At 43.7% G+C, this 24,075-nt stretch overlaps 1 protein-coding gene and 1 long non-coding RNA gene across 2 annotated transcripts in view; one reads left to right on the top strand and one right to left on the bottom strand.

The window, feature by feature from the left end:
- Nucleotides 1–24,075, bottom strand: part of LOC121699546 (transmembrane protease serine 9-like) — a 77,765-nt gene that overhangs the window by 3,058 nt on the left and 50,632 nt on the right. The window contains exons 15-18 of the mRNA XM_042081773.1: nt 20,014–20,394; nt 4,495–4,534; nt 2,317–2,491; nt 246–496 (exon numbers count right to left, since the gene is read on the bottom strand). Coding sequence (XP_041937707.1) covers nt 246–496; nt 2,317–2,491; nt 4,495–4,534; nt 20,014–20,394 — 847 coding nt within the window. The remainder of the gene's footprint in view (nt 1–245; nt 497–2,316; nt 2,492–4,494; nt 4,535–20,013; nt 20,395–24,075) is intronic.
- LOC121699570 lies at nt 18,757–19,102 on the top strand. Its single transcript, XR_006026982.1, has 2 exons — nt 18,757–18,859; nt 18,968–19,102. It is a non-coding gene; the product is annotated as an uncharacterized LOC121699570 (long non-coding RNA).

Genomic DNA, 24,075 nt, shown 5'->3' with positions numbered 1-24,075 from the left:
CTTCTCAACACATTCAGTCACACACACACACACACTCTTGTTCTCTCACACACACTCACACTGACACACACACACATACTCTTGTTCTCTCTCACACACACACACATACTCTTGTTCTCTCTCACACACACACACACTCTCTCTCACACACAGACACTCACAGACATACTCTTGTTCTCTCTCTCTCACACACACACACACACACTCTCTCTCTCACACACACACACACACACACACACACTAACCTGTGGTGTTGCCCCAGCCTGCAACCCAGCAGGTGGTTCCCGTGGCGATAGTGGCCCCGCCCTCCTCCACACAGATTGGCTGGATGAAGTTGGAGAGGGTGGGCTTCCTGGTTAACTGCAGCATGGCTACGTTATCGCCTGATAGGGTGCTCAGAGTGATGTTGGCCACGCCCACTGACACCTCATTGGGGTTGGAGCCGTTCTGTCTCTGGCGGCCCAGAAACACCGTCCAATTGGATGCTGAAGGAGAACTGGGGGAGGAGTTAAAGACAAACTTAATCATACTACACTGTGTCACAGTCATAATCACATAAATATTATTTGAGATTAGATTAGATTCAATCATAATCACATACATATTATTTCAGATTAGATTAGATTCATCAATATTACTTTAACTCTGACTCATCAGTTCAAATTCCTCTTTAGCGAAGTTCAGATTCAGTTCAGATTTTATGGGAGTTCAGCAGCCAGTTCAAATATTCGTAAGTTCAAATATTCGTAAGTTCAAATATCAAACATCTACCTCCCAATGGAGTGCAAAGCTTAGCTGTCATTACTGTTGATTTGTTCTCACATATTTCTTTAGCCATATTAGCAATATAGAGTTAATGTTACCGTTACAGTATCTAACAACAATCTACTACTGCGGTAGGCCTATAGCGGTGGCTGAAATATTTCCAAAACACAAAGACCATTATTATACTGTTATAAAAATAAAATGTGATTTTATTCCATACAGCAAAGTAAAAACAGAGGAGGTAAGACATAAAGAGGTTTCAGCAACACTAACACTAACGGTGTCAGAGATAAAGGGGTTTCAGCAACACTGACACTAACGATGTCAGACATACAGTAAAGGGGTTTCAGCAACACTAACACTAACACTAACGGTGTCAGACATACAGTAAAGGGGTTTCAGCAACTCTAACATTAACACTAACGGTGTCAGACATAAAGGGGTAAAATTGTCTATGCAACAATATTTTGATTTAGTAGCTACTAACTATCGTGTAACTTAAGCAGCAATGGTGTAGACCCCTGTTTATGGGAGTTCTGATTCCTTATAAGAGTTCAGATTCCTTATAAGGACCAGTATGTAGGAAATAATGGAAAATAAATTGCAACCATTTCAAAAATTATCACCATATGTCGTCAGAGAGTAAAGAAACACGATGAATTGAAGTAATGGCTTATTTGACAACATTACTGTAACCCGTAAAACCCTGTAAAATCTGTGAAAAAATTAGTTACAGGGTGGAATCTCTTTTTATGTTCGTTATTTTTGTTTATGTTTTGAATGATTTAATTCTAGAATAGCGTATTAATAATGGGCTGGCGTGTTCTCCTATTTGGGTTGCCAGCGAAACCCAACTGTCAACAGCTGTCAGTTGTAGTCATGAACGAGTAGGCCTAGCCTACGAGAGCCAGCCAAATTTCCAAAATTGCGACGTCTTCGTCAAATGAAGAATATCAAGTCTGACGCAGAGCTGGCCATATTTCTCCACGACAGGTAGCCTAGGCTAAACTTCATCTGCATCGCTAACTTCAGCTAAATATGTTACGTTGGTTAGAGAGGTATTTTTTGTTTTCACTGTTTCCGTAATGTGTAGCTGGGTCATAGTTGGAGAAACGTTAAAGCAGCTGCAGGTCAACTAACGTTATTAGCTAAGTCTTCATTACATCTGGCAACCCAGAAGAGGCTTGCGTCTGGTAGTCTTGAGAACGTTCACCAGTGTTTTGATTTTGGCCTACAGAACGTTCGGTAACGATCCTACAAATCGCTCCTTTAAGGGAGTTCAGACTCCTGTTTATGGGAGTTCTTATTCCTTATGAGAGTTCTGATTCCTTATGGGAGTTCTGATTCCTTATGAGAGTTCTGATTCCTAAGGGAGTTCAGACCCCTGTTTATGGGAGTTCTGACCCTAATGGCTTCCATGTAACTCCAATTTTTCCTCAAGAATATGTGGGTGTTTGGGACTAAGTGTGTTTGTGGGTTTGTTTGTGTGTGTGTATATGTGTGTGTGTGCGTATATGTCTATAGTGTAAGTGTGTGTGTGTGTACTCCTACCTAGAGAAGCAGTTGGCTGATGTGAGGACGAGGTCCTCACCAACCAGAGTTCCTCCGCACACGTGGGCACCGCGTTCCGTACTGTGCAGACTGGCCATCCAGGGCCACACCCCCGCCACCACGTCCGATCCACCAATCAGACGCGAGTTCAGAGCCGCCCGTCCACATACCACCGCTAGGGGGGCAGGTATAATCAAACACACAGATGGGACACACACACACACACACACACACACACACACACACACACACAGCAGAAACACACACACACACACACACGTACACACACAGAAAATGAAAAGAGGAAAGATGAGGATGAGAGAGAGAAAAGGAAAGGGAGATAGAGAGAAAGAGACGAAGAGAAAGGGAGAGAGAAGGGAGGAAAGGAGAAGCATCATTAACATTAGTTATACTGAGGCAGCAGACCATCCTCCCACTTTACAATATCTGACCAGATATCTCAGACCCCACGTACAGGGTGATGGGGTGTTGGGGTTGTTATGTGTTGGAGTGGTGGTGTGTTGGTGTGATGGTGTGTTGGGGTGATGGTGTGTTGGAGTGGTGGTGTGTTGGTGTGTTGGGGTTGTTATGTGTTAGGGTGATGGAGTGGTGGTGTGTTGGTGTGTTGGGGTTGTTATGTGTTAGGGTGGTGGTGTGTTGGGGTTGTTATATGTTGGGGTTGTTATGTGTTAGGGTTGTTATATGTTGGGGTTGTTATGTGTTGGGGTGATGGTGTGTTGGGGTTGTTATGTGTTGGGGTGATGGTGTGTTGGGGTGGTGGTGTGTTGGGGTTGTTATGTGTTGGGGTGATGGTGTGTTGGGGTGATGGTGTGTTGGGGTGGTGGTGTGTTGGGGTTGTTATGTGTAAGGGTGGTGGTGTGTTGGGGTGATGGTGTGTTGGTGTGTTGGGGTGATGGTGTGTTGGGGTGATGGTGTGTTGGGGTTGTTATGTGTTAGGGTTGTTATATGTTGGGGTTGTTATGTGTTGGGGTGATGGTGTGTTGGGGTTGTTTGTGTTGGGGTGATGGTGTGTTGGGGTGGTGGTGTGTTGGGGTTGTTATGTGTTGGGGTGATGGTGTGTTGGTGTGTTGGGGTCATACCTGTCAACACTCCTGTTTTTCCCGGGTTTCTCCCGTATTTCAAGGTCATCTCCCAGCACCCTCCCGTTTTGTTATTTCTCCCGGAAAACTCCCGTAATTTGCATGGCCATCAAACTTCATTTTAAAATCATTGATGCATTGAGGTTGCCAGATTGTGTATGAAATACACCCTACACATACACGATCACTTAGTTTAAATTTCAACCGTTTTGTCATAGGCTAAAATATGGCAACCCAAAACCCAAATAAGGAAGCGGGTGCCAACTGCGCAGCCTGAGTCTCGTCGTAAGCAAGCGGGTTAGATGAATGGCCTACTCCAGAACTAGCTGTTGTGAAATTGTTGGGAATTTAATTGATTAACACATCACATAAACTGTTATTGAGTGTTGTTGATACACTGAACTTGTTCCCTCGGAACCAAATCTGACAGCAAGCAGCTTTGGAGTTTTGGAAGTAGGCTGCAGGCAGGCAGCTGGTGGATACTGGCATGCGTAAGGTAATGGTAAGGTAAAAGCAACGACCGAAATTAAGTTAAAATTAAGTTAAAACACGTGTATGAAACGTATTAAATATGCAAACACAGATCCGGTATAAACACTGACCCCCCCCCCAAAAAAAAAAATCTCCCGTTTTTGGAAAGCTAAATGTTGACAGGTATGGTTGGGGTGTTGGTGTGTTGGGGTTGTTATGTGTTAGGGTGGTGGGGTGTTGGGGTGATGGTGTGTTGGGGTGATGGTGTGTAGATTTTTATGTGTTAGGGTGGTGGTGTGATGGGGTGATGGTGTGGTGGTGTGTTGGGGTGGTGGTGTGTTGGGGTTGTTATGTGTTGGGGTGTTGGTGTGTTGGGGTTGTTATGTGTTGGGGTGGTGGTGTGTTGGGGTGATGGTGTGGTGGGGTGATGGTGTGTTGGGGTGATGGTGTGTAGATTTTTATGTGTTAGGGTGGTGGTGTGATGGGGTGATGGTGTGGTGGTGTGTTGGGGTTGTTATGTGTTGGGGTGTTGGTGTGTTGGGGTTGTTATGTGTTGGGGTGGTGGTGTGTTGGGGTGATGGTGTGTTGGGGTGGTGGTGTTACTTACGGGCCACTGTGGTGGTTGCAATGGTGGTGGTGGTGATGGCAGGCAGACCAGCACAGGTGGTAGTAAGGTCTGAGTCAGTCCCACTGGAGGTGAACGTGACGAAGCCCGGCTGGTTACTGGTGATCTGAGTCTTGATCCAGCTCTCGTACTGGGAGACGCGTGCGTACACCCCCGGGAATTCTGCCAGAGCACAGCCGATACCGAAGCTCACGACGCCGGACTGGACCCACCTGTTATTCTGCTTACTCACCATCGGACCACCAGAGTCTCCCTGGGAAACGGGTCAGAACGGACTAGTGTTACCATCCCATAATGCCAAAAACCCAGTTACAGGCTCACCTGACACAGGTAAACTCACAGACATCATCATCTGAAAATGGATTTTTCCTCATCAACCGACACACAGCACTCCACAAAAAAGCAGATGTTTGGAGTGTTGTGTAAATTCATTAAAAAAATAAAAGAACTATCCCATTTACATTCAGTATTCAGTAGTAGTATTTAAGGGCTCACTTAACACAGAGAAACTCTCACATTATCATCGGACACAGCTAAATAGTTACTGGCTCACCTGACACAGGTCAACTAACCTGATACAGTACGTAAATAGTCACATGATCCTCTGACACAGGTAAACTCTCGCATGATCACCTGACACAGGTAAACTCTCACATGATCCTCTGACACAGGTAAACTCTCACATGATCACTTGACACAGGTAAACTCTCACATGATCACCTGACAAACTCTCACATGATCACCTGACACAGACAAACTCTCACATGATCATCTGACACAGCTAAATAGTTACGGGCTCACCTGACACAGGTAAACTAACCTGATACAGGTACGTAAATAGTCACATGATCACCTGACACAGGTAAACTCTCACATGATCACCTGACACAGGTAAACTCTCACATGATCACCTGACACAGGTGAGCCCTTTCCTACCCACTTGCCCTCTGCTTGCACGTGTAGATAGTAAGGGTCATCCGAAAGCAATTACTGTAAAGTGGTAGCGTGTCATAAACCCTCCAAGTCCAAGTGAACACCGATGATGACTTGTTGAGGGTGTGTGTCAATTAATGCCACACGTCATGGAGAATGCTTCATAGAAATATTAGTTCTACATGAATATGTCAAATCCATGGTTCTGTCACAACCTGTTCTGCTAGAGAGAGTGCATGCCGTCTACGTTCTAATACCCTACGTTCTAATACCCTATGTTCTAACACCCTATGTTCTAACACCCTATGTTCTAACACCCTACCTACATTCTAATAAAGGGAACTCCATTTAGTCTCCAGCGCACTCCATAAGGAGCGGGTAGAGACTGGTTTTGGAAAGGCCCTTAAACTCTCACATCTCCTAATACAGATAAACAGTCACATGATCACCTAATACAGGTAAATAGTCACATGATCACCTGACACAGGTAAATAGTCACATGATCAGGGCTGCCAACTTTTCAAAAAACCTTGGAGTGAGATTTGGTGGGGCCAACCAAAATTTTGCTGCGGAAATGTTTGTTTGGCTCATTCAGCATTATACCGTACAGTAAAAAAAACATCAGTGGTTCTCAGGTGTAGGGACCAGGCATGGATGGATTATGAACTTTCGGGCCCCTGGGCCCACATGTATTAAGGGCTCTCCACTAATTGTCGCATATGTGGAAGGGTGGTTTAGGGGTCCTCCCCCAGAATTTTTTTCATTTGTTTGATGTGATTTCCTGTATTCTGGTGCATTTTGGTAGCTTAGAAATCTAGACACACCCTAGCGGCAGCAAATTACATTTGCTTCCAGGGCTAGTCTAGCAACTCTCCGTTGGCTTGTGAGCTCAAAAAATTAAACTTCTATCAGGTCAATCAAATCGTCTATAGAGTCGTTAGGCGGGCTTAACATAATGATTGATGACAGAGTTGCAACGGTTTGGCTTGAATTCCCTGCTACTTGAAAACAAAGAAGATGGATATTGCTGTTGGCCAACAGTGTGACACGAGTTATGCTTGTTTTGAGATGGCAAAAGTTTGAACAAGCCAACTAGCTCCGCTGGTGGGAAAACGCATGGGACTCAGTGCTGTCCTATTGCGTGCAGAAGGAATTTGAAAGACAACCGATTATCCCGCCCCTCGGACTGAGCACTGCGAACGTTTTAATGTGGGTCTGGCTCGTCAGGCTAGCATTTTGGGGATGGCCAATACTAAATTCAATCAGATTCATAGCCTACATCCTGATGTGTTGATATTGAGGCAATGATTCCATGCAAAGGCTTGGGCTGCAGGGCCCCCTGACACCTTGGTCCCCTGGGTCTGGGCCCGGAAGGCCTGTGCAGTAATCCATCCCTGGGACCAGGGTCCCAGAGTTAAATGAACATTGGTATCAAAGGGATCTAGCCTACTACTAGGACCATGGGCGTCGGAGGCATTGTGAAAGTGGGTGGGACAGTTCAGAGGGGGGGTATGGGGGTCCTCCTCCAGAAAAATTTTTTTGGACTAGATGCAATTCCTGAATTCTGGTACATTCCTGAATTCTGGTACATTTTAACAGGTTATTTAGATACTTTTATATAACAAAATAAAGTAGGGCTGTCAAAATAACTGATTAATTTCGATTCATTAATTTGAGAAAAAATAACTGATTAAAAAAATTAGTGCAGATTAATCGATTCCATATGACCTTTGACCCCGAGCCGTTCAAGTCAGTAAAAATTAGACTGTAAAATGAAAGAGAGAGAAGAAAACGTGCTGCCTGGATCATTGATTGGAACATTTACTTTTAAAAAACGGCCTGATGGTGTTGATAAAAAATAAAGTGTTGAAAATAAAGTCCTCTGCAATGTCTGCAGCAAGGAATTTGCATGTCACTGGAGTTCATCAACTCTATAGTCGCACATCAATGCAAAGAAATAAGTGTTGACATTAACACACAGGGGAGTTTTAATTTATTTTCATTGTGTCCCCTAGGTTATATCTGTGGCCTGAAATGCCTTGTATGCGAACATATGGTAATGGTAATGGCCATAGCCTATAGCCTACATGCTATTCCTTTTTCAGGATGTACCCATATCTGCATGATGTGAATGTTTGCATATGGCTTATGTCAGGCTTTATATCAATATTTGTGTCTCGTTATTTGATTTTCTTCATATTTTTGCATTAATGTCACTAGGAAGCATGCCAATATAAATATATTCATTTATCTGTAATGGGATTGGCTGGAACCTGACAATATAAGAACCATGATAGTGGGATAATCTATGGCTGAGCAATTTACAAAAATGTATGTAGGCCTACTGACAAATAGTTTACATTAGAATACATATACAATACATACAATACATTTCGCCCCAATGAGGCTATGTAGAAATGTGTTGCAATTTCAAAACCGGATTACTTAGGAACCACTAATTGCACAAAGGCATGTTTTATATTCTCGTATTCGGTACGGTTTGCTGTTTATTGTGATATTGAGTTTGCCACGTGTTGTGTGAAGGGTTAGTGAAATATTAAACCGAGAGTAATGGGTGTGCACTGTGTGCAAAATGCAAATATGATTAGCCTAAATTGCACGCCGGTTCAATGTTAATTTTCTCGCGAACCATATATCACAGCAACTTGGCGCTAATAATAGCTTAGATTCCGCACGTTCACCTGATGTGTGATATCATATGTATAGGTTTAGTTTAGTTGAACCTCATCTGCCAGGTATTTGACCTACCAGGTTGACACTTCAGCGTGAAAAATACTCAATAACACTCAAAGCATACCTGAAGCCGGGGAAATGTGGGGGGAATGCGCCTGGGACGGCTTCTGAAGTAGCATCGCAAATGAGAGAAAATGTATAAAATTCCACAGACAGGGGGTGCTCTTGAACCCTCTCACCGTCTCTGAAAGCATAACCGTGGCTCAGCAGGTAGATCTATCAGGGGTTTGCACGGACGTCACGTTCTGGCCGGTAACCATGGCAACCCAGCACGCGCGGCCATATTGGCGATACTCAGTGAATGAAGTACATTGGAGTATTATGCACTTTGGATATCTTACGTGATTGTAGCCGTGTCTAAACAACAGAAAAGCTCATCAAAATGCGTGTAAGATGCAAAGGCATATAGGGCAGGACTTGGACCACAAGAAAATGCGCGATATTTCGAGAAATGACGGATTATTGGCAGCGCAGATCCATATGAGTTGGGTGAGGAAGACGAAGTACCAAGTTCAACCACAAGCGCCCCCCTTCCTCTGATAACTTCTGGCATTATTCTCCTTTCACCCTGGTTTTTTAATAACTTTTGGAAGTCGATACCTACACCAGATGTTTTTCTCAGTCTGACCTATTGGTACAACCTAAAACATGGCAAAAATTAACCATTTTCCTTGACGATGTTAGGGATTTACTTCAGTGCCTAATGCTTTCTAATGAAGCGAGTATCTCCAATATGGCGACGTCCAGATCTGATGACACGCCGTGCAAACCCCTAATAGATAGGCTAAACTCATTTTTCAGGCATCTGACCGACCGGGTTGACACTTCAGCGTGAGAAATCGGGGGTGTGGCGTGTGAGTGTGTGAAACTAATCAAATGCGTGTGTCTCACGGCCAATGCGTGAGAGTTGGCACCTATGCACGGGTAAATAGTCACATGATCATGATCACCTAATACAGGTAAACTCTCATATGATCACCTAATACAGGTAAATAGTCACATGATCATGATCACCTAATACAGGTAAACTCTCATATGATCACCTGACACAGGTAAATAGTTACAGGCTCTCCTGATACAGGTAAACTCTCATAGTCACATGATCATGATCCCCTAATACAGGTAAATAGTCACATGATCATGATCACCTAATACAGGTAAACTCTCACATGATCACCTGACACAGGTAAATAGTGTAAATAGTCACATGATCACCTGACACAGGTAAACAGTCACATGATCACCTGACACAGGTAAACAGTCACATGATCACCTGACACAGGTAAATAGTCACATGATCACCTGACAGGAGTCCTTGCCTCCCTCGTCCCTCCCGGCACAGATCATGTTGTCTGTGATGCCGATGTTCTGCACGCTGTACTTGCAGAAGCACTTCCTGTTTCCCACGACGGGCACCTCCACTTCCTGTAGCGTCTGGGGTGAGGGGAGGGGCACTAGGGGAGACAGCGACCAATCAAAGTGTGTCTTACACCAAAGAGACACTATAAATATGTTGCATTTGACAAGAATAGAGATGCTAAAGCAAGTGTCCATTGTGGTAATGAACAGTGTGTCACAAGGGCTGTTTTTAATGCAGGAACTGGAGCTGATAGTTTTCGGGACCTGGGCCACTTGTTTGCTTTTCTACACTCAACACAGTTGAGTGTGTGTGTGTGTTGAGTGTGTGTGTGTGTGTGTGTGTGTGTGTGTGTGTGTGTGTGTGTGTGTGCTCACCTCCTGATACAATCGTGTCCCAGCCAGTCACCCAGCTGTCAGTGCCCCTGTGGAGGGTGTGTGTGTGTGTGTGTGTGTAAATGAGTGTCTGTGTTGAGTGTGTGTGTGTGTGTGTGTGTGTGTGTGTGTGTCGGTGTTGTGTGTGTGTTGAGTGTGTGTGTGAGTGTGTGTCGGTGTTGTGTGTGTGTGTGTAAGTGTGTGTGTGTGTGGGTCTGTGTTGAGTGTGTGTGTGTTGAGTGTGTGTGTGTGTGTGTGTGTGTGTGTTTGTGTGTGTGTTGAGTGTGTGTGTGTGTTGAGTATGTGTGTGTGTGTGTGCTCACCTTCTGATCTAATCGTGCCCCAGCCGGTTACCCAGCTGTCCGTGCCCCTGTTGAAAGTGCTGCTGGCCGCTGCCAGGCAGACGGGGCGGATGTAGTTGGTGAAGCTGACGGAGGAGGACAGTTTGAGAAGGGCGATGTCGTTATTGTTGGTTGAGTCGTCGTAATTGGGATGTCTGATGACCCTAGTGACGGTCCTGGAGACCTCGTTGGCGTTGCTGCCCTGCTGAGTCTGCCGTCCGAGGAAGATGACCAGGCCAGAGGTGCTGGTGCTGCAGAGGAATAGGCGTCCACCAGTAAACAACTCAGATCATAAACAACTCATATCATAAACATAAACAACTCAGATCATAAACAACTCATACCATACACATAAACACTATTCACTATTTTTAACCATCTCACAAATGCATGGCCATTTTCAAGTGTCTGTAAAACACCTACATCTAAAATATTGTGTTTACGTTTATGACGCTTCAGCCCAAACTTAGAGCGACTTCCAATGTCATCACTAAACAATACATGAACAGGTGTCAGTAGGGATGTAACTGTTGTGGATTTTATGTAAGTTTCATGGTAGGATATTTTGTAGTTTACTAAAAGATGTTCTGTACATTGGGAAAACGGTCTGAGGGTGATGTGGTAAAACAGCAGGGGAGAAGTTTAGCCAAAGGCATGCCCATATAAGGGCATAGAGGCCTGGTCAGCCTTAGCATCTGTTCAGCACATATGAGGTAATGAATACTGAAGCTCTGTTCTAGTCTGAGTTAACAAAAACAAGTGATGCTGCTAAAAAAGGGGTACAGTATATAAGCTGTGTAAAGACAGAATGCTGGTAGCTGGCTTCATGAACCTATGCTCTGTATTGGATTAAAGCTCCACCTTCTGCAGTATCCTGTTGCTCTGTCACAATTCTTCTGAGTTTGGATCAGTTAATTTTAATTCGACACCACATAACGATTACCGGTATAATGGTAAACCGTGATAAAAATGTTGACGATAACAATTACCGTTTTCATTTCAAATATCATGATTATTACGGTTGATTACCACGGTGTGGAAACCCTGTGTTTAATCCTTCCCAGCTTCATGCGAGCCTGCTTTTGACATACAGTAGGCCTGGTACAATGAAACAAAACTGGTATCCTACTGATTCTGTTATCTACTTGATGGATTTGCCCGTGATTCGGATTTGGCTTCACCGCAAAACATGCACTGTATCATGTAGCCACTCTGCGTGTTTTTATGTTTGTGTACATTAAATTCATTCCACTCATGTTATCAGGAGAATACCGTATCCTAGTCAAGTTTTATTTTGAACACTTACTTTGGTCTCACTCAATGGATCCATATAACAGAAATAGCAAACTCCAAGTCCTATATTTTGTAATGTAGTAAATGCTGTCACACTTTTTGAAACTATTTCAGCTTATGTAGGCCTATTAGTGCTTTCTGAACATATTGAACACACTTTTAAAAATACCGCGATAATACCGAAAACCGTGATAATTTTGGTCACTCTAACCGTGAGATGAAATTTTCATACCGTTACATCCCTAGGTGTCAGGGTGCGAGAGCTTTTGATGTATTCATGTGTGTGTGTTTGTGTGTGTGTGTGTGTGTGTCTGTGTGTGTGTGTGTGTGTGTCTGTGTGTGTGTGTGTGTGTGTGCGTGCGTGTGTGTGTGAGCGTGTGTGTGTGTGTATGTGTCTTTGTGTGTGTGTGTCCGTGTGTGTGTCTGTGCGTGCGTGCGTGTGTGTGTGTGTATGTGTGTGTGCGTGCGTGTGTGTACCCGTGCGTGTGCGTGTATGTGCGCGTGCGTGTGTGTGTGTGCGTGTGTGTTTGTGTGTGTGTGTGTGCGTTCACACTCTCACCTGGGAAAGCAGTGGGCGGCGGTCAGAACCCAGTCATTGTTGATGAGGGACCCTCCGCAGAAGTGCCTTCCATTACTTGTCAGACTGGCCTGCCATGGCCACGCCCCCGCTGGTGCGTTCTCTCCGCCCACGATGCGCGTGTTGCGTGTGTTGAGAGGGGCCTGGCCACAAACTGGACACAAGGAGACCAATCAGACACAGTGTGTGTGTGTGTATGGTGTGTCTGTGGTGTGTGTATTAGTGTGTGTGTGTGTGTGTGGGGTGTGTGAGAGTGTGTGTGTGTGTGTGTATGAGTGTGTTGGAATGTGTGTGTGTGTGTGTGTGGTGTGTGTATGAGTGTGTGAGTGTGTGTATGTGCATATGTGTGTGTGTGTGTGAGTGTGTTGGAATGTGTGTGTGTGTGTGTGTGTGTGTGTGAATGTGTGTGTGTGTGTGTGTGTGTGTATGAGTGTGTTGGAATGTGTGTGTGTGTGGTGTGTGTATGAGTGTATGTGCATATGTGTGTGTGTGTGTGTGTGTGTGGAACTCACCATCCAGCTGTGAGAGGCATCCTGAAAGACAAAGTAATCAGAGTCAGTCATGAACATCCTCATACTACATCAGAACCAGCCAATCAGCTCCTACTACACTCAGAACCAGCCAATCAGCTCATACTACACTCAGAACCAGCCAATCAGCTCATTCTATACTCAGAATTAGCAATTGGACAATATAACAGTTTCTGTAAATATTTCCGCCTTGCAAAAGCAGGTGTGCGGTTAAATGCGTCAATAAGAGAACCTTTCAAAGGCAACAGAATGGCTATTTAGAGCACCAGGTTTGCGTCTTTGTGCTACCAAACGCAACATTAACTTCCGTTGGCCTTTCGAATGTTTCACTTTCATGCCATCCACTAGACTTTCCTACTTGCTAGATTTGACCAATCCTCTGCCCACGTGCACAAGTAGTTTGAGTAGAACTGCTCTTTATTATCTTCCTGCTTGTTGATATTATGTATTGTATTATTTCATTATCGCTAAACATTTGATTCCTTTTAATGTTATCAGTCATCAGTTACAGTGATTGTCAAAAGTGTTGGCACCCATGCTAAAGTTGACTAAAAAGAGGAATAAAGTATAAAATCATCTTTTGGAAATTGATCTTAATGCCTTAATTTAAAAAATGAAGCAATATCCAACCTTTAAGGACACCATTTTTTTTTTTTTTTTTTTTGTAAAATAAATAAATAAATAAATAAATAAATGTTCTTCCTTAAAAAAACAGGGGTCATTGGCACCCCTATGTTAAATTGCCATAGAGGCAGATTTTTATTTTTAAAGGCCAGTTATTTCATGGATCCAGGATACTATGCACCCTAATAAAGTTCCCTTGGCCTTTGGAATTAAAATAGCCCCACATCATCACATACCCTTCACCATACCTAGAGATTGGCATGGTTTTATTTCAGTTAGCCTATTAGCTGGTTTGATTAGCATTGAGCTCAATGAGCATCATTCCAAAGGCCAAGTGTTTCGCCTGTGCCTCTGCATAGAGTGCGTGGTGGCCAGGTGTGTCGCATAACGTCCGAATTGGTCGGCGGAGAAGCTTGGTGTGAGTCCCTGTAACTCTGGGAAACAGGTTAGCTGGGGCTAATGCTAGGGCTAATGCAACACCTCACTCGGAAGATGTCCAATCTCGCTCTGAGGAAACTAAGAAATTGCGCCTTTGTTTGAAATGACCGTTACTCTAATGTAATGTAATAGCACTCCGAAACCATTGTGTGCATTAAGTTGAATTTTGGAAATGAGCATATTGAGGCAAGAAGAATGTGATTAGAAGGTATTACTTTATAATAAGGTGCCATAATAAATAGCAAACTATAGTCATTATCTAACCCTTAATATTTGTAAATTGTTACTGAAATATCTATTTGGCACAAGTGAATAGTTTTCTGTCTTTATTGCCCCCACAATCCAAACACCCACCAACCCAACACTCACACAATCCAAACACCCACCTCCCCAACACTCACACACAATCTCTACACAGCCCACCTCCCCAACACTCAAACACAATCCAAACACCCACCTCCCCAACACTCACACAATCCAAACACCCACCTCCCCAACACTCACACACAATCCAAACACCCACCTCCCCAACACTAACACACAATCTCTACACAGCCCACCTCCCCAACACTCACACACAATCCAAACAGCCACCTCCCCAACACTCACACACAATCCAAACAGCCACCTCCCCCAACACTCACACACAATCTCTACACAGCCCAAGCCCCAACACTCACACACAATCTCTACACAACCCACCTCCCCAACACTCACACACAATCTCTACACAGCCCAAGCCCCAACACTCACACACAATCCAAACACCCACCTCCCCCAACACTCACACAATCCAAACACCCACCTCCCCAACACTCACACACAATCTCTACACAGCCTAACCCACCACCCCAACACTAACACACAATCTCTACACAGCCCAAGCCCCAACACTCACACACAATCCAAACACCCACCTCCCCCAACACTCACACAATCCAAACACCCACCTCCCCAACACTAACACACAATCTCTACACAGCCTATGCCACAACCCACCTCCCACCACCCCAACACTAACACACAATCTCTACACAGCCCAAGCCACAACACTAACACACAATCTCTACACAGCCCAAGCCCCAACACTCACACACAATCTCTACACAGCCCAAGCCACAACCCACCTCCCCAACACTCACACACAATCTCTACACAGCCCAAGCCCCAACACTCACACACAATCTCTACACAGCCCAAGCCCCAACACTCACACACAATCTCTACACAGCCCAAGCCACAACCCACCTCCCCAACACTAACACACAATCTCTACACAGCCCAAGCCACAACCCACCTCCCCAACACTAACACACAATCGCTACACAGCCCAAGCCCCAACACTAACACACAATCTCTACACAGCCCAAGCCCCAACACTCACACACAATCTCTACACAGCCCAAGCCACAACCCACCTCCCCAACACTAACACACAATCTCTACACAGCCCAAGCCCCAACACTCACACACAATCTCTACACAGCCCAAGCCACAACCCACCTCCCCAACACTCACACACAATCTCTACACAGCCCAAACCACAACCCACCTCCCCAACACTCACACACAATCTCTACACAGCCCAAACCACAACCCACCTCCCCAACACTCACACACAATCTCTACACAGCCCAAACCACAACCCACCTCCCCAATCCCTCAATGATCCCTCCCAAATGTCCAATATGCACTTTACATCTGTACAAACACAACTTCATTGCATTTTTTACACCAGTAACTATGGTGTAACTATTAACTTGTGCCAAAGGGATAGGTAATGACTAGTTTGCTATTTATAAAGTGTTACCCAGTTGTTTACTCAGTTCCAAAGAAATACACGTTTATGCCTGATTATGCCTGTGTGTGTGTGTGTGTGTGTGTGTGTGAGAGAGAGAGAGAGAGAGAGAGAGAGAGACAGAGAGAGAAATACACGTTCATGCCTGATTAGCAATTATGTTTGCGTGCCTGATTTTTTGGACATTGGAAATGGGCTTCAATGGCCTCTTGGCCAGCAAATCCCAAATTTGACTAAGGTTCATATGGGTGTTCTGCAAAAACTGCTGTTGAAATTCATTACAAAAAATCTGTGTATACTTTGTTTGGGATTTGCACATGTCCACACGCACATGAACATGCAACCTGCTCCTGCACACACCAACACCACTGACTACTGACACACACCTCCCTCAACACACCAACACCACTGACTACTGACCACACGCATCACACCTCCCTCAACACACCAACACCACTGACTACTGACCCGACTGTCCCTACTGTCCGACCCTTTTGCATTGGAATTTAAGTAAATAAACCATCGTGGTATTGGTATGCTACCACACCTCGTTTCCCCTTCTCTTTGTTGTGACTCCATTGAGGCCTTGACAGAAACTTGCCTGAACCAGCCTCCTCCCTGAAACTTGTCTTGCTGCTTTCCATATCAGAAACCTGTCCCTGAGAAACCCTGCTGACAGGTGGCAGGAACAGTGGCTTTGGTTTCTTGATGGAGGAGGTCACATACTGGGACACACACACACACACACACACGCCTGCCCAATCTGTGTAGGGTGGAAGACAGAACCGGAAGTTCTCGGTTAGACTGGACCATTAAACGCTTGCACTGCATACCGTGCCTTTTATATAAGGCCCTGAGTAAAAGTGCAAAAACGGGTCATATTGAGGGTCTTGTAAACTATTGTTTTGTATCCATATGGCAACAATCATTATTTTGTCTGCAAATACAGTACTTTATTAATGTTGAGCCAATATTTGAGGAATTAAGGATAAAACAAGGTGTGATTGCATTTTTTGATAATCTTCACAGGAGTGGTATGTGAGGTAGCTAGTAGGAACACGAAAATCAACATGGGAATAGTTCAGTTTATGGTCATTTTGTGTATAAAGTGGCAATGATGTACCATGTTTCATTCATACTTAAATACACTTACTTGGTTACATTGTATACCTGTGGGTTTTCATTCTTGGCCCTGAGGCAAAACAATAATTTTGACTCAATTTATTTATCTATGGCACAACATTGACGCTTATTGTACACTAATTGCCCATACACTGAGCTACTTTCACATAGATTTCAAGTGCCTACTAGCTACAACACATACCGTTTTAATCCTATGAAAATTAATCTTCGATGTTAATGTTCAGGGCTGAAAATAATATGAAGCCATAGGAACAGAAGTATTTTACAGGCCTTGGTTTTGGGACCCATTATTGATATAGACCAGGATTGAACAAAAGATGGTTCAGCAACAACCTTGGGGATCAATAAAGTATCTATCTATCTATCTATCTATCTATCTATCTACATACTTTATCTGATATGGGGGCCTGAGACTTTGCTGAGTTGCTGGAAACAAGTTACCAATTGAATAAGAATGTGAGTGTCTGTTTGGTTCTGTAGAGGGAAGTCATTGATTAACTCTGTAGAAGGAGGTCATAGACTAACTAAGCCATTGACTAAGCTGTCCAGGTGCTCTTAAGTCTAAGTCATTAATAGTAGCATACAGTTATCCAACATAATCATATATTTTGAAGCACACAGACATGAATGCGGAAAATGTCGACCGCTGGCCCTGCCGGTGAAACGTATAAGGCTGACCCTGGTTTTGCAACATTGTGAAGAACAGCCTTCACACTACTCCATCGCCAACAGTATGGTACTGACCAGTAGAAATTATGACTCTGATAGATCCTGGTGTCGATGCCATAGTGTGTGTGTGTGTGTGTGTGTGTGTGTCTTACCTCTGGCCAGTAGAATGACTGCTGTAAGGACTCTGATAGCTCCTAGTGTTGATGCCATGGTGTGTGTGCTACAGAGCTGCTGCTCCAGCATTTTAATACACCTGTGCTGACACACCCACTTCACCTGTACCTGAGCACATCTGTGAGGAATGTTCCCGTACTAGTTTATTCACCACATGTGACGTTTCAGGACACACTGCCCTTCCTCAGACATAAGACAGGTACCTAGCAGCCCCTACTTATACACACTGCCCTTCCTCAGACATAAGACGTGTTTGTGTTTAATCATTATTTTTTGCCTACAGGCATGCATACATGTAGATGAGAATAATTTCTTATTTCTTAATAATCATTAACAAACCCATTCTAACTGATCTTATAAACCATAGACAATTCCTTAACAACTGTTAAATAATGGAAATAGTATTTCATTAACAAATTATTATTGCATAATGTATTATTAAAAACAATTTATAAACATATTTTAATATAGGCTTATTTACTATGAACAATATTACCATGTATAACTGTGTGTAACTGTGTAAGCTAAAACAGTGTGTTAAATATAAGTGAGCTAAAACAAACAGTGTGTTAAATATGAGTGAGCTATAACAGCATGTTAAATATGAGTGAGCTAAAACAGCATGTTAAATATGAGTAAGCTAAAACAGTGTGTTAAATATGAGTGAGCTAAAACAGACAGCGTGTTAAATATGAGTGAGCTATAACAGTGTGTTAAATATGAGTGAGCTATAACAGCGTGTTAAATATGAGTGAGCTAAAACAAACAGTGTGTTTAATATGAGTGAGCTAAAACAGCGTGTTAAATATGAGTGAGCTAAAACAAACATCATGTTAAATATGAGTGAGTTATAACAGCATGTTAAATATGAGTGCGCTATAACGTCGTGTGGACGGAAGGACCAAAAAATATATCTGAAATGATTTGGGTACGTGTGTACAGGGAATGAAGCTGATGACTTTGACAAAGCAGGACATATTTGACAAGGCCGAGGTGTTACTTATGACATTAAATAAAGTTTTGATTCTGTCACACTTAAATTCGACAGACATCTTGTAACACCTGTGCTTGCCCAAATATTTCATGTAAAAATGGCTGCTTTAGAAAAGGTCTATTCTAATATCATTCCTGATTTCATTCATAATAATTAATGTATGCATTCATACCGTGTACTATTAATAACAACCACAACAACCGGAGAGCAGTAAAATATGTTTTAATTGCTTAAAATAAACACACACACACACAAAACCATTACACCTTACCATTAGAGATCATGGGATATGTTCAACAGAAACACAAAACAACAATATTGCAATTTCCTACGTAAACAAGAAGAAAGGTAAGACAGACATTGTCGTGTTCGTCGTGTTTTCTAACATGTTCAAGAAGAAAGGTAAGACAGACATTGTCGTGTTCGTCATGTTTTCTAACATGTTCAAGAAGAAAGGTAAGACAGACATTGTCGTGTTCGTCGTGTTTTCTAACATGTTCAAAGGGCTGCCTCACTTACATGCAGAACAGCACAGTCAACGTCACAGACAAAAATTGACATTTTTTATCTAAAACTAACTGCAACTGTACATAAAATTGAACATTTTCATTGCAATAAATAACAACTATTGGTTTAAAGTGCTAACATCAAACCAGAGGACCTGTGGTCACTTGCAGTGCAGATGGCCAGTCACGTACAGAACTCATGTCCAGTTACTTCAATGAGCTGACAGTGCTTCCTTCACAACGCTGATCCCTAATGAGCTGACAGTGCTTCCTTCACAGCGCTGATCCCTGATAGCTGCATGGCTGCATGTAAATGTTCAGATTGGGTTCTTTGGTGCTTTGGATGGTTGATGGTCACAGACTGCAGTTGGGCCTGCTGGTCAGGTTGATGGTTACAGACTGCAGTTGGGCCTGCTGGTCAGACAAGTCAAGTGCAAGTAACAGCGTCCGACCCCCCCCCCCCCCACTTCATTTAGGCTCATCTAGTAGCTCCCCCCTTCATTAGAGCACGACCTTTGACCTCCCATCAGTGGGATGACACTTCAAACAGCTGAGCCACGACAGAGGAAAAAGAGCTTTGAAAGAAGAAGTAGAACACGTATGCAGTTTAAGGCATAAATACAGGAATCAATCATCGACTCCAGCGACCTGTCCTAACACGAAGATGGGAAGTCAACATGGGGACGAGACAAACACTCACAACTAAGACACAGTGCTGCTGCTGTTGTTGTTGTTGTTGGTGGTGCTGTTGTTATTGGTGTTGTTGTTGCCGCTGCTGCTGCAGCTGTTGTTGTTGTTGTTTTAAACCAAGTGGTGTGTAGGGCTAGGTGCAGCAGTGGATTGTGGGTAGTAGGGCTAGGTGCAGCAGTGGATTGTGGGTAGTCGTGACCTTTGACCTGAGGGCTAGCGCTGGGAGGCCAGCAGAGGGGTGAGTGCGAGGAGGAGGAGGGAGAGGAGGGAGAGGGCCATGCAGGAGTGGCGCCCCCCACTGGACGCTGTGGTGGTGGTGGTGGTGCTGTTGGTGCTCGTGGCGACGGAGGGGAAAGAGAAACTCGACAGGAAGCTTCTGAAACGAGATGTCCGGCTAAAGACCTGCGCTGAGGCTGAGGCGCGATCTGATTGGCCGAGGTCTCTGGAGGTGGAGTTGGATGAGGTGGAGTTGGATGAGGTGGAGTTGGATGAGGTGGAGTTGGATGAAGAGGTGGAGTTGGATGAGGTGGAGTTGGATGAGGTGGAGTTGGATGAAGAGGTGGAGTTGGATGAAGAGGTGGAGTTGGATGAAGAGGTGGAGTTGGATGAAGAGGAGGTGATGGTGAACACTGAGAGCTGGAACCATGAACTCCCCTGTTTACACATGAGAGGACCTCCCATATCACCCTGACAACACAGAGAGTAACAGAGTTACATAACATGAGAGAATAAAGGGTTACACTTTATTTGACAGTGTCGACATAAGAGTGACATGACACTGTCATGAACGTGTCATAAACAAGTCATAAACGTTTATGACATAACGCTTCTGTTATGTTAAGTGACATTCGTTTTTTGTCATAACAAGTTAGGGTTAGGTTTAGGGTTAGAGTTAGGGTTAGGGTTGGGGTTATAGGATTAGGATTAGGATTGACATACAGTGGGCAGTGCTTCGACTTGGCCAGCTTCACTCGCGGTCCGCGCGCGGGATCACGTGGCATCACGCGACTTTAATTTGTATTTTTCCAGTGACGCTGCAACGACGCTGCAACAACCGGCAGAGGTCTCAAGTGAGCAGGGTGTCTCGTAAAAAGAAATGGAGCTGGAAAACCCTACATAGACTTCACTACAGACTTTAGCAGACTGGTTTAGAAATAATTTAATAGCCAGAAATATGCCTGCCCTGCCCTAATAAAGAAATATTTGGTTAACTGCGAGTGAATCCCGTTTGCAGCCGTAGAAGAAACGCAGGACAAATTAAACATTCTGGTTTTCTCCGAGTGCAACGATGATAGACAGACATCATTTGGACAAAGTATAGAGCATATTAACCTCCGTTGCTCAGCCAAATGCCTTCTTGTTACGTCCTGTTATCACGGAGTTACAGGCGATAAACGATTTTTGATGGTCACAAGTTTACTTCATTAGCGTTTATTTCTTTAATTATTAAAGAGTGTTTTTCATTTAAAGGCTTGACTTCGTGCTTATTCAGTAGAGCATTTAGTGCTCTCCCCAATCCCAGACGATCACATTGCATGTTTGTTTGTAATGGATGCAACCGCGAGATACGCTTGTCATAGGCGCCGATACCGTGGGTGCTCCGTCTCTCAGGCACCCACTGAAAACATCGAGCACCCACGTATGACAGCTTACAGTCCCGGCTAAATTTACATTAATTTAAAATCAAACATCGCAGTTTATGTTAAATTCAGCATCTCTCATAATGTGATTGGATATGTTGCTGTCAATTCCCTACTTCATATCCTAACCACCAATGAGAGCGTCTCTCGTATGAAAATTCCTGACACTTCCCACCTGAAGAATTAACGCAAGGCTTTGTCGGGTCTTCAGCCCCGAATGTTTGAAATATAGCCCTGAATATCATTTTAAAAGTAGTCTGACAAAGCTTATTGTTTTGTGACACAGCTAAACACTGGTACCTCATAGAACGTCTATAACATAGCCTAGGTGGTCGCAACTCACAAAAGTAAAGCAGATAGAAAGAACTCACGCAAATCTAGCCTACAACACGCAGACAGCTTTATGCGCAGGGGAGAGAGCGTGCGCGCACTGTGCTTTATGATTGTTGCCTTCTGATGGTATCTTGCTAATTCACTGAACTGCATTAGGTGACACAAATGGTATTGCCTTTATCTTATAACTCCTTGTCTGAGCGACTACCAGGCCTATGGTTTTTAAAAGTCAGATGTTCCCTGACAAAGACATTTGAAAATTAAGAATGTTTATTGACTTGAAAAATACACTAATTTTTGCAAACTCCCTTCATTCAACACTTGAAGACATTGCGGTCTGGTGTGCTATGTAGATCGTTTCTCGTACCATTTAATTTCTCAGAATTTAGGTCTACTCGGCCCAGGGTGCGATTTGTGTAAAAACCAGAGGGGGGGATGATTTTGAATAAGTTTGTAACCCCCCCCCCCACCACCACCCCAAAAAAAAAAAGAAAAATGAACGAACGATTCATAGCCTAGTAATGTCATGGCTAATAATACCCTATATTATTTTTGCCACCTTTGTAACATTTTAGTTTTAGTTTACCGTGGTCTATGACTTTAAACAGCGAGTGTGCTTGGTATGATGATCAGCTCCTCTAATGCAGGGTAGGACTACGTTTTGACAAGCATACAAATTCACCTTGTTCTTGCCCCATCTGAAATGACTTCTCTACTTTTGCTGCCTCCATCCTTTCTGTATTTGTTGCGTAAAAAAATGTTGTATATGATGGCACTGAAGTCTTAAGTTAGTGAATTGGCTAACAGTGTTAGTTGGTAACCAAATAGCCTACACATTGCGCTACACGCTGCGTAGGCTACGTGCATTCTCTCTCCTGCTGATTTGCGTTCAGTAGCCAAGTGCGTAATATTGCAAAAGTTGAAAAAATAAATGTGTTTATTGTAGCCTACAGAAAATAAATAGCCTATCATACTGTCAGTTAATTGTCTACAGTGCAGTGAAGAGTTTGGAGAGTAAAGTTATAGGGCAATTTGAAGTTTTATGAAAATAATTTACGAACCAGAACATAAAGACCATGAAGCTTCTATTTCTTGCAGCTGTTAAAACACCCGCTAGATAGTTTAAATACCCACCAACATTCGTTTTTGCAGTACAGATTATTTCTAAAAGTTATTTGTCTACTAGGCCTAGCCTACTGGCTGATTTATCAAACGAGTGCTTTCTCGTTCGTCCTCCGCAAACTACAGGTGTTTCGGTAGAGCCATTGAATAAGCGATGCCAAGCAATTTCTGTAACACTTTTTGTGACATTCAGCAAATATCTCCTCATTTAATGTAAGTTCCTTCGGACAATAGGCCTACGTTCTACTCTCCGTGCAGTTGTCCTCCATGTCCACCATTCCCCCCTACAAATCGCACCCTGACTAGGCCTACAATCAGGCTCGGACTGGTAATCTGTACAACCCGGCAAATGCCCGGTGGGCCGGTCCACATGTGGGCCGGTGAGCTCCGGGATTTAAAAAAAAAAGTTATTTAGCCTATTTGCGGCCCGTCATGTAGGCCTAGGCCTAGCCTATAAATGCAGTTGCATCCATTTGGCTTGGGGGGTGACAGGTCAATCATTTTGGCCTCTTCATGACAGGTTCAGTGTGTGTTACGATCGCACCCCCCTGCCCCACCCTTCAAGTGGATTTGTCCAAGCAGCCGCTAGTTCGAGTGCATGTTAGCCTAGGCTGTATAAGTGCCCTCCGCTGGCTGGTGTTCACATTATCGCAGTTTAACCGTAAACAGCAATCAGAGGTCTAGTTTTATTCCATAAATATATTGTTTTTATAGACGTTAGTTGCGCACGCTACCAAGAGCTTCCATTTACTGCACCATAAGCTACTGTAGTGCGGTTCTGTCAACATAAAAAAAAACTACGGGTAGCCAACAATTTTCGCACAACTTGGTGGAAAAGTGTAGCACAGGTTAAAGAAAACCCATTCATTTTTGGAGCTGATCCTACTCAAAAGGAACTTCAAAGTATTTCCCATATTAGGCCTAGCCTTTTAGCTCACAACGACAGTGAAAGTGAAACTTGGAAAGTGGTCTCTCCCCCGAGTGTTACATTAGATGCACAATCAATCGCGAGTCGATGCAGGTAAAAATTAGGCTATCAACTGGTAGGTTAGTAACGAAGGTAGCCTAATTTTGCAAAATGTGATGACGGCACACAAACTAGGTCAAAAATGCTTAGTATAGCCTACACTTGTGGTGATAGCCTACAGTTACTGTGAATCGCGGACTATAACCAAAGTAAAGGAGAAGATTTGCACCAAATAAAGGCTGTTTGTGTTTCTACAACATGTGGCACAAAACGTAATTTCTGTCAACTATGACGATGTCCATGTTC

The sequence above is a fragment of the Alosa sapidissima genome, chromosome 24, assembly GCF_018492685.1.
Source record: "Alosa sapidissima isolate fAloSap1 chromosome 24, fAloSap1.pri, whole genome shotgun sequence".
Lineage (NCBI taxonomy): Eukaryota > Metazoa > Chordata > Actinopteri > Clupeiformes > Clupeidae > Alosa > Alosa sapidissima.
This window is presented reverse-complemented; position numbering and strand designations above follow the sequence as displayed.